Source organism: Pseudonaja textilis, chromosome 1 (assembly GCF_049901715.1).
Source record: "Pseudonaja textilis isolate UNSWEBS1 chromosome 1, rPseTex1.2, whole genome shotgun sequence".
In the NCBI taxonomy this organism is placed as follows: domain Eukaryota; kingdom Metazoa; phylum Chordata; class Lepidosauria; order Squamata; family Elapidae; genus Pseudonaja; species Pseudonaja textilis.
The window spans coordinates 286,925,069-286,936,984 of NC_141990.1; the positions used below are offsets into that span (position 1 = coordinate 286,925,069).

General features: G+C 35.7%; 1 protein-coding gene across 1 annotated transcript in view; it reads right to left on the minus strand.

Moving 5' to 3' along the window:
• The window catches only part of SPTLC2 (serine palmitoyltransferase long chain base subunit 2), a 57,786-nt gene extending 46,994 nt beyond the window's left edge, over positions 1-10,792 (minus strand). The window contains exon 1 of the mRNA XM_026712487.2: positions 10,453-10,792. Within this exon, the coding sequence (XP_026568272.1) occupies positions 10,453-10,578 (126 nt within the window). The 5' untranslated portion in view covers positions 10,579-10,792. The remainder of the gene's footprint in view (positions 1-10,452) is intronic.
• Between the last annotated feature and the right edge of the window lie 1,124 nt (positions 10,793-11,916).

Sequence of the window (11,916 nt, forward strand, 5' to 3'; positions counted from 1 at the left end):
CTTGACTAAAATGCTACTCAAAAAAGAGGTGAATTACAGATGGCTGATTCCAGAAGGCTTAATGTTCACATGGCAAGAACACAGACACAGAATTGACTCAATTGAGAAAGCGGAATTATTTTACACAGAATTTTTTGGAAGGAAAGAGGAAGAGGCAGAAAAAGAGATCTCATTAATTGAATTCAAAGAGGATTGTAAAATGGCGACTGAAAAAGAAGGCGCAGTAGGTGGAAAGGTGGAAGCCAAAGAACGTGAATTAAGATCTACGAGAGCTGCCAAATGTAATTATAAAATATAACCATGGAAGAGAAAAAAATGATTACAATTAATATAAATGGACTCAACTGAAAACCTTTCATAAATTGGAAAAATTAAAATTTGATATAATTTGCTTACAAGAAGTATATATTAAAAAACAATATGAACAATTGTTGGTACAGCCAAAATTAGGGAAAATATTTACTTCCTTGACCCAATGTAAGAAAAGAGGAGTGGTTTTATATTATCAAAGAAACCACCCCAGCAAAATTGATTTATACTGATGATGATGGAAGAATACTAATGGTGGAAATAATGGACAATAATATGAAAACACTCCTGATTGCAATATATGCCCCGAATGACAAACAAGAATTCTATAAAAAAACTACATATGAAAATAATTGAATTGGACTATGCTATTATAGTTATGATGGGAGATTTTAATGGACTTGTAGACAACAAACTGGACTATACAGCACAGAAAACAATAAAGCAAAACAGAAAGACTCTCCCTAAATCCTTTTTTAAAATGGTAGATGAAATAAACTTAAAAGATACATGGAGAGAAAGAAATGTTAAAACTAAACAATACACCTTCTACTCAAATAGACACACAATGAAACAAGTACTTGGGCAGACCACAATCCAATGACAATTAAATGGAAAGGACAAAAAAGATGTAGATGGATATTAAATAATACTATTTTAAAGAAAAAAGACTTTACACAGTGGATGAAGAAAGAATTGGCCTTTTTCTTTAAAGAAAATAAAAAAGAAGATACATCAATTCAGAATGTATGGGACACATCTTAGAAGACCCTTTAGAAACAGCATCAAAATTGACAGAAAAGATAGAGACATATGGAAAGGTGGCTGGTTTGAAAATAAATAAAGATAGGACAAAGATTTTGACAAAGAATATGCTATCAAGACAAAAGGAAGAACTGGCAGACCTACTGAACACTCAAGTCACGAATAAGATCAAGTATTTGGGGATATATTTGACAGCAAGATGTAGTACATTAAAAGAGAATAATTATATCAAACTAACAGCAGATAGCGCTAGATTTGGCGAAGTGGGAAAACTTACAACTTTCACTAATAGGGAGAATCTCAACAATCAAGATGAATATATTACCCAGAATTTTATATCTGTTTCAAACAATTCCAATTAGACTTGGAGAGACTACTTTGAAGATTTAAATAAAATTGCGTTGAAATATACATGGCAAGGTAAGAAAGCGAGAATAAAGTTAAAACTTTTGCAAGATGCTAGAATTAGAGGAGGATTTGGTTTGCCTAATTGGGAATTGTACTACCAAGCTACAAATCTGATGTGGGTTAAGGAATGGATAACACTAAGAAATACTAGATTGTTGACATTAGAAGGACATGATTTGTTGTTGGGTTGGCATGCTTTTTTATGGTACAAAGGAACTAAAACACAGAGGTATTTTAGAAGACATTATTTACGGGAGTCTCTGTGGTTAAACTGGGAGAAGGTTAAAAGACAATGTTATTTGAAAATTCCAGTCTGGTTATCGACTATTGAAGCATTTTCATATCCTATAATATACAAAAAGGAACAAACAGATATGGTGAAATACTGAATGAAAAGGGTGAACTTAAATCTATGCAAAAATTAGAGGAACAAAGCATGAAGATGAATTGGTTTTCATATGTGCAAATACATTCAAGGTATGATAAAGATTCTAAAACAGAAGGTTTCTATGAAAAATTGATTGACTTAGATAAGATTTTGACAGGTACTGATGAAAAGGTGATTAAAAAATTGTATGGATATTTATTAGAAATTAAACTAGAAGAACAAGAAGTTAAAGAAACTATGACTGCTTGGGGGAAGAATTTTGGATATGGAATTGATTTAGAGAAATGGCAAAAATTGTGGTCTCAAAATTATAAAATGACAATGTCAACAGCATATAAAGAAAATTTGTATAAGATGTTTTACAGGTGGCATTTCCCCCCGACAAGAATAGCAAGAATGTTCAGGAATAAATTCAAAAAATGTTGGAAATGTCATCAGACACCTGGCTCATATTACCATATGTGGTGGACTTGTGTGGATGCCAAAAAATACTGGACTAAAATCCACATGTGGTTGGAGAAAATGATGAAAAAGCATATAGACTTGAACCAGAGATATTTTTATTGGGAATTTTACCTGAAATATATAGCAAAGACTTGAAATACCTGATTGTAAATGTATTAACAGCGGCTAGGATTGTATTTGCTAAAAATTGGAAAACTTAGAAGATACCATCACAGGAGGAAATCATTAAGAAAATATTGGAATGTGCTGAAATGAGTAGATTGACATTTGAAATTAGAGAACAAGATGATAAACAATTTTATAAAATTTGGGATCTTTTCTATCAATGGTTAAATAACAAAGTACAGTAATGAAATATGTAGATTTCTAGAAAATAATAAATATACTTTTGGGGGTACTTTTTATGTACTTTTTTTTTCTTATTATAACTACAAAATGATTTTAGGATAGATTTGGGATGATAATATGAACTGTTATTCATAAATTAAGTAAATTATGGTTATCTTGTAAAATATGAACGAATAAAAGTATACTCAAATGATTAATAATGATACTAAAGTATTTAGTTTTCGATTGATAATATGAGATTATATGTAATGTAATTGTAATTGAAGACTACGAAATGGAAGCACAAAACAATTTGTAAACCAACCGGCACACTGTATGTACACCTATGGAAGACAGCTTGATGTTTTTATGTTTTTATGTTTTGTTTGTTTGTTTTTAAAAACCAATAAAATTAAAAAAAAAACTTCCAAGACCAATGTAAACAGTACTGGGGATGAGCATCCTTTTGTGATTCTTTATTTACTCTCAAAAGGTCTTGTTAAATTTACAGTTACAATACATTGTGCTTTCTGTGAGGTATATATTGATTTTAGCCATGTTATAAACTTAACAAAAAACATAGCTTCTAGAACTCTAAACAAGAAAGTCCAATGAAGAATATCAAACGCTTTCTCTGCTTCTAATAAACAAATGTTTATTTGTTGCGTTGTTCCACATATTCTATAATATCTAAACCTGTCCTTGCATTATCTTTCAGATATCTTTTGTAAGAATTCACATTGGTCACAATGAGTAAATTTTTGTAGGACTGTTTTCAATCTATCAGCAAATATTATTCTAAATATTTTATAGTCGTATTCAGTAATGATTATAAGTCTACAATTTTAGTTAGGTTTAAGTCTTGTCCCTCTATGGGTATTAATGCAATGCTGGCTTCTTTCCATGATTCTGGCATCCACTCTTATATTGTATATCATTCAATATATTCTGAAGGAGTTACGAATGGTCATTTTCAAAACATCAATAATAGTTCCTGAGAGTCCATGTGCACCTGGTACCCTTTCTGGTTTTATCTTTTTATAACTTCTAAAATTTCCATTATTGTCACACTCCAGGATAATTCATAATCTGTGTTTGTATACAGTATCTGCAAGTCATGGTAAATTTTGCTTTTTAAAGTAACATTCTATTTTTTCAGGAAATGTCTTGCCTTTGATACAGATTATAGTATAGATGTAAAGTTTATTGTATAACATAATTAACAATTAAATTGTATCTCCCTCTTGCAGCTTCAAGATTCCAACATGACAATAGTAATAATAATAGCTTCAAGATCACTCCATTTTTCTTTTTCATTTCTGAATTTGCAAGCCAACCATTTCTCTGATTTGTTGACAAATTCAAAGTTCTTTTCTTCAACACAGTTTAGTCTTCATGTCTCTTAGAGTCACCATGGATAATTATTATTATAAGCATTTTGTTGGATATGAAATATCTATCTGTGCAGAGTTTAGTTTTGTATATAATTAATCTTTCCTGGTATGGATTTATCAGTGAAACCAGGAAAGAACAAGAAGAAAGCAAAAAACCAAAAACAAGAAAAATATATAAACTTTATATGAGAGAATGAAAATATGGTTTCAAAAAGTTTTTTTTTAAAGACAAAACAAAAAATGATGAAGAAAAATATTGCAAGAAAAAGCAGTCTTGTAGCCACCTTCTCTTTCATTCCCTGACTTTTTTTCCCAGCCATCAATTGCTACTTAAATATTTTTATAGTATACTTTGGACACCTGTAATTACAGAAAATATAAACAGTAGATATATATAGTAGCCTCGGCTTCAACTGTAGAAGTTTGGTGCTCTCAGAGTATGGTTGTTTGCAGATACTTCATTGCCCAACTAAGTAACAACAGTGGTAATGAATTTGGGATTAGCTTGCCTTGCTAATGTTGCTAATGTTTTTTCTTTGAAAGTTCTTTGAGTGGAGTATTGTTTTCTGCATGATTGTTTGTCCAATTTACTCATCTGGGTGTTGATTACTGTACATGTCTTTTCACCTTTTTGTTTCAGTTCTTAACTTTTTTATTGTCTCTTTTGAATGATGATACAATGCTATGAGTACTGAGAGTGGTGATTCCATGGGTGTTCCTCTGATTTATTTGTCATAGCAGAAACTGTGATGCAGTATCTAGAAACGATAGCATTCCATAACTACAACTAAAAGTAGGGATCTGGTACACAGATACTTTTGTCATAAAAAAAGAGCACCTAGAGAAGACACCTCAAACAATCAATAATAAGGAAAATAAGAAAAAAAAATAGCACATTATCCTTCCCGGATATCCTCATAAGCAAAGGAGATAACAACAGATTAGAAATCCAAATCTGAAGTTGCAATAGCACTGAAAAAATGACTGTTTTTCACACATACAACTGTTGCAGCATCTCCAATGGTCATGTGATCAAAATTTAGCCACTTTGGCATCTGGCATATAATTATGATGGTTTCAGTACCCAGGGTTAGGTGATCAACTTTGGTCACCGTCTGAAAAGCAAAGTCAGTGGGGAAGCCAGATTCATTTAACAACTGTGCTACTAACGTAACAACTGCAGTAATTCACTTAAAAATTGTGGCAAAAAAGATCATAAAATGATGCAAAACTCACTTAACAGCTGTCTTGCTTAGGAACAGAAATTTTAGGCTCAATTGTAGTCATAAATCGAGGATTACCTATACTAAAAAGAACTCACACTAACACAGAACATAGAATAACAGTTGGAAGGGACCTTGGAGATCTTCTAGTCCAAGATGTCCTGCTTAAGGAGACCCTATACCATTTCCGACAAGAAGCTGTCCAGTCTCTTCTTAAAAGCCTTCAGTGATGGAGCACCCACAATCTCTGAAGGCACTGGTTAACTATTCTCACAATTTCTCCTTAGTTTTAGGTTGGTTCTCTCCTTGTTTACTTTCCATCCATTGTCTTATCTTGCCTTCCCTTCTGGTGCTCTGAAAAATAGTCTGGCCCCTCTTCTTTGTGATAGCTCTTCAAATATTGAAACATTGCTATCATTCCCTTCTTTTCAGTAGACAAGACATACCCAATTCCTGCAACTGTTCTTCATGTGGTTCAGTCTTCACTGTCCCTTAATCATCTAAGTGCTCATCCCTGCACTCTTTCCAGAATCTTAACATCTTTTTTATATTGTGTTTTTGGTAAGTTGGCTTGTATTTTATTTCTGACATTTGTTCCAAGTGTTACTTTATTCTGAGCCTTGGCTTTCTTGACTTCATCTTTGCTGGTTTGAGCTATTTGTTGGTATTCTGTCTTAGATATGGGTCTCTCTTTCCATTTTTTGTACTTATTCCTTTTCTCTTTCCTTTGTCAGTAGTTCTTTGTGCAACCATGCTGGTTTCTTCTGGGATTTATTGTTTTTATTTTTCAATTATATTGAGTTGGACTAGACTTTTATAATAATATTTTTCAGATTTTCCCAAGTTTTTTGAGTTGATTTCTCCTTTAAGATTTTCATCCATGTGCTCCTTCCCAAGCTCTGAATTTGTTAAAATCAGCTCTTTTAGAATTTAATACATTGGTTTGATTTTATTCTATTGCTTATGTCTGTGTTATATTGAAATCTATTATGACATGATTATTCTCCCCCAAAATTCCTGCGAAGTTACCAGCTACTTTGGTTAGGAACCTGTTCAATCTCCTATTACTAGCTGTAATTTGTGCAGAATATATTAAAATTTACATATGAATTTATATATATTATAAAACAATTTAAAAGGTATGAAATGAATATGCTAACTGCCAATTCATCCATGAATTCTATGGATATTAATTGCAATTCCATTTAATTAGAGGGGCAATAGTAATATTTCTAAATTAATGTTATTAAAATGAATGTTACTCTTAACTTTTTTAAATTTTAAGAAGCATTCCCAACTTATTTCTAAATAAGATTATTTTATTCAGATAAACAGTATATTGAGGAATGTTCTATAGGAAGAATAGACCATCAAGACTTTCATTAACTAAGTTGAAATTATTTTTTGATGAAAGTTTCATTTATTTGACTTTAAAAAATCGCTGGGCATTTACCACCTACATTTATGTGGAATGAGAATTTTATTGAATATTAATTTGTATAGGATTTATTATAAGAATATTTACTTCTATTAGGATCTTGGCAGTCATTTGGATGAATGAATGGCTTTTTCATTTTTTGACCTGAGAGTAATTACAAGTATTTGGGACATACAATGGGTACAATGCTAAGTGCCATGAATATTCAACTTCACGGAAAAAAAACTTATTGTTGTGGTTTTCTTTGGCATGACATGATTTATAGAGCCACCCAGAGTCATGATTGGAAGATGAATGGTTGTATTAATTGATAAATAATAAATATAAAAATTGATTTGATTTCAGCAGGATATAGATATAATAAAAAGACAAGGAAATAGATTGAAGTAACTCCTTTGGAAGTTGGTAGATTTTCTTTGTGGATGTATTTAAACATAAGATGGGTGGTCATCTATTTGGGTATTCCTGCATTGGGAAAGAAGTTAAACAAATGCTCTCCAAGGTCCCTTCCAACATTTTTCTTCTATTATTTGTGACAACCAGAACTGTATATATCACACATATATTCCAATGACAGAATATCCAAGTATCCATAAACATTGTCTGGTGTAGTAAAATATTGTAAAATCTGCTAAATATCATTTTTAATAGCAGAAAAATACTCTTAAAATTGGTATGCTTTACACATTTCTTGAATCTAGACCTGATATGTAATTTTTGAGATTCTCAACATATTCTTTTAGATATTCTGTTTGTCTTTTATAACCTCGGTTTGTCAAAAATGGTCAATTCCACAATTTTGGAATATAATTCAAAATTAATATAAAATATTTACCCATAAATTTATTTTATATTATTACAAGATATGGAGAGACTTGGCCCATAGAAGCACCAAAATGGATGTATCATTACCATCATCATTATTTTATATCTAATAACATGTAATACTATATAATAGTATTCAAAAGAAAAAAAGAAAAGAAAATGGTAATGGGCAAAACCAAATCCTGTGGGTTAATGTATCTTTACATTTCTTAGACCAATAACAAAACAAAAAGACTATACTGACTACAATCCCTTTTTTCTCATGCATTCTTTGGGGTATCCAATACAAATTAGACTTGAGATTTATTTAACATTTGCTAGATTTTTTTTTAAAGACTTGCATCCAGTGATGTTGAATATTGGATATTCCACCTATTTATTGTTTTCATCATTAAATATATTTTCAAGTTTCTGGTATAAAGTAGAATTTTTGAGCTATGAGAACATCCAGGTCATCAAGGATTTATAAAATGCCAACAGAATTGAGGCGAAAGCAAGCCTAGGGCCATGACGGCAAACCTATGGCATTTGTACGGCATGCGAGCCACAGGCAAACTTACCTCACTACATATGCACATGCTTCACAGCTGATTTTCGGCTGGTTTGAGGCTTTTTTGGCCTTCCAGAGGCTTGAAAAAAGCCTCTGCAGACCGAATCGACCTGTTTTGTCACTTCCTGTTAATACCAGAAGTAACGAAATGGGCCAATTCGGCCTACAGAGGCTTTTTTCAAGCCTCTGGGAGGCCGAAAAAGGCCTCAAACTAGCCAAAAATCAGCTGTGAGGGGCAGTGCAAGTAAGAGGGTGAGGACTGCGCAGGGGGCATGGGGGGTGCGCATGGCCTTCTGGGTGCTGGCACGTGAGTGCACAAGTGCCAGCATGCACACAATTTTTGGCACAGGAGCCCCAAAAGGTTAGCCACCATTGGCTTAGAATATAGGAGCCATGTAGGTATAGGTGCAGTGATTAGAGTACAGTATTACAGGCTATCTCTAATCATTGCCAGAGCTTGATCTTGACCAGTTCAAGGTTGACTCAGCCTTCCATCTTCCTGAGTTTGTAAAATGAGGACCCAGATTGTTGGGGGCAGTTTGCTGACATTAATAAACTACTCAGAGAGTGCCATAAAGCACTATGGAACTGTATATAAGTATAAGTGCTATTGCAATAGTACTATATTCCACAAGGCAAGCACTACAAAAAAAAGACCTACTTACAGAGTCAGCCAGACAGCACTGTTTAATAAATGGGAGTTGGAATATGCCCACCGACTCAGATATAGTGGGCTGAACAGAAACAACTGAAGAAAGGTGATTCTAGCTCCATACAATGAAACACTTTAAAAGTGGTAACCAGCACCTTGAATTGCGCCTGGAAGCTTACTGGGAGGCAATGCAGTTCATGGATTGATTTTTCAGGTCTGTCAAGCTGTATATTGATATTGGTCCCTAAGATGATATTTCTGTGTTACCTGCAAATTTTCTAACACTTTCTAACCTCAATCAGTTAATATTGTGACTTGCCAAAGAGGATATGAAATCTGAAAAAGAAAAAAAAAGCCCAGCCCAGGCTGAATCTTTTAAATGTATAATTTTTTTGCAGGAGTGGGCAAGTTTCAACTCTGTGAAAATCTAGGAAGCTTTTTCAACTAGTCAGAATGAGAACTTTCACCTGACTGGGGACAATAATTTTTGCTAATTTTGTTAGCAGGCATTCTCAATTAAAAATAGAGAGGAGTAAAATATTCTCTGATTTTATTTCAGGGTACGATTTTGATTAACATTTACAATATTGGATTTTGTGCAAACTCAATTTTTGAGCTTTAACATTTGGACAGACTAAATGAAATAAAAAATGAGGAAAAGAATAGCAAGAAAGAATGTCACTCTCCTTTTAATAAATGCAAGAGCTAAAACTGAACAAAACTAACATGGTAGCTGACAAATGAATTTTTAAGTGCATAGTTTTTAATTATGTTACTTAAGTACATCTCTTCAACTTTTTTGTAACTTCCATTAGTGTAAGAAAAATTAAAGAAATGGGGAAGAATCATCTACAGATGAGCTGTGATTAAAAATATAACTCAAATTTAGCATATTTTTTTTCTGTTACAGATGTCTTTAACAAAGTCCTTTGTGGCACTCATATTTAAATGTATCTGAAAATTCCTGAAAGGAGCCTTCTACAGTCAAAGTCATTGTAGTCTACTATGACAAGGTGTTAAGTATCTGAACTATCTTGCAAAAATGTAATTTAAAATTACCATTCTCAAATAAGCCTCATTACAACAAAATACAAGGTTACCGCTGCATTAGTAGGTTTGCACAGAAAACTGTCCCATTTGTACAAGTTGCAAAATGTTCACAGGATTATAGGAAAGTGACATGCTAGCCATAAATCAATACACAGCTTACAGAATAAAGTACAGTACTTTAGCAGTTCTAGAAAGAAGCTGTAGGTTCAATACTAAAGATTTTGATAGTTGGAACATCTACATTCGCATTCCCCGCATGCTCAGGACCTACACTGCCAGAGTTAGCCTTAGAAAAGGCAACGTTGGTTTGCACAGCACCCAGAAGCACAAACCATAGCAGCCTATCTGTGGCTAGTTTACGGTTCAATATTCCAATGGGGGGGGGGGGAGGGAAACTTTTTCCTGGCAGGGTTAGAGCGAGGAGACGCCAAGCCGCCTCGACGCACCAGGAAACGAGGGCAGAATACAGTCACCGAGGAAGCAGACCGCTCAAGGCCATCCTTTCCTCACTCCCGCCGCGTGACTGGCAGCGAGAGGTTCCAGCAAGGCCCAGCCCAAGGCCTCTTGACTGGAAGCGACAGCCGACCAGGCCTTCGCCACCTGCAAGAGGCATCCTGGCCGACGCGCCTTCGTGCGGATGCTCCGACCACCGCCTTACCTGCCCGTGGGACTCGGGCCCGGCGAAGCCTCGTACGTAACCGTTTTTCCGACCGCAGCCGTTCGCTGGCATGCTGCAGCCGTTGGCACGAGGTTGCCCGCCCACCTTCTCGCCGTTGCGCTTCATCTTGCCGGCTCGGACAGCAGCCACTTCTGAAAGCAACCACCGCCCGTCCCAGGGCTGCTTTATCGCACCGGAAACCCAGCCGGGAGCCTTAGCCAATCACAAGCCGGAGCGTCACTCCGAGGCGGGGACGCCGCGCCCTTGGCCCGAAGCCGGCCTGGCCTCGCCCATGAGAGGAGAAGGCGCTGGCTCCTCCGCCAGGGGGACGACAAGAGGCGGAAGCGGAGGACGATGATGCTCCAAGTTTCCGCCGAGACCAATCACGAGAGGAAAAGTGTGTTTAGGGGCGGGGAGGAAAATAACTGGTCCAATCGCTCGGCGCGGAGCCCACGAGAAGAGAGGATGGGTTTGCCCTGTGAAGAAAAGCGGAATGTGGACCGAGGGTGGACTTGTTCCCTCTACGAGAGGAAGTGAGAACCGCGCTTTAGGGGCCTCGAAGGGCGGAAACTGTAGCCGCATGAAGTTTGCCGTCCACGAAAAATGGCCGCGAGCTTTTCCCCTGTTACTCCCCTCTTCTCCTTCCCCCTGAAATAAGTGTTTCTCAAACTTGGCGACTTAAGCTGGCTTTATGGGGAACTCTGGCAGTTGGAGTTCTCCCCTCTTAAAGTCGCCAAGTTTTGAGCCACAATGCTCTGAAATAATAGGCGATCCGTTTTTAAATACAGCTTCCTTGAAGCTTCCTTTGGCTACGGTTACATTATGGGGAGGGATATTCCGCTTTGCCACCACCAGATCTGCTCAGGCTGTCTCCTGTCCTGACAACCAGATGAAAACAAGGATCAGTTAAAGAGTCGGGAGTTCATTAGTGGGCTAAGTTCTGATAAAACCACAGAACCTAGCTTAATTCTAACCTTTCCTTTGCTTGAAAATGTGTTGATGCCAAGACCAAAACACTCAAAGTACATCGGATCAACAGATAAATTGTTCCCTACATGGATTTTTTAAAATGGAAGTATAAGGTCTTGCTGAGAAAGAAAAAGGAGCAATTTTCGCAGTCGTGGAAAATAGCAAAACAAATCTGGCGTGTTATAGCCCATGTTCGCACAATGATAAAATCTGGCTTGTGCAACTGGTGTTAGTCATATTCCAAGTCCCACTTTCAAAAGCAAATACATAAGGTTCACAGTTTGCACTTTATCATTACAGACATTTTGTTCGTTGATCCACTAATGTCACTTTATCAAAGAAGTCAAGAAAGTTTATTTGACACGATCTGACTTTTAACAAACCCATGCTAGCTCTAGTAATCACCTTGTTCATTTGTTGGTGCTCACAAATCCATTGCTTGATGATCTTTTCCAAGATTTTCCCAGGGATATTCAAACTTGAGAGCTTTAAGAT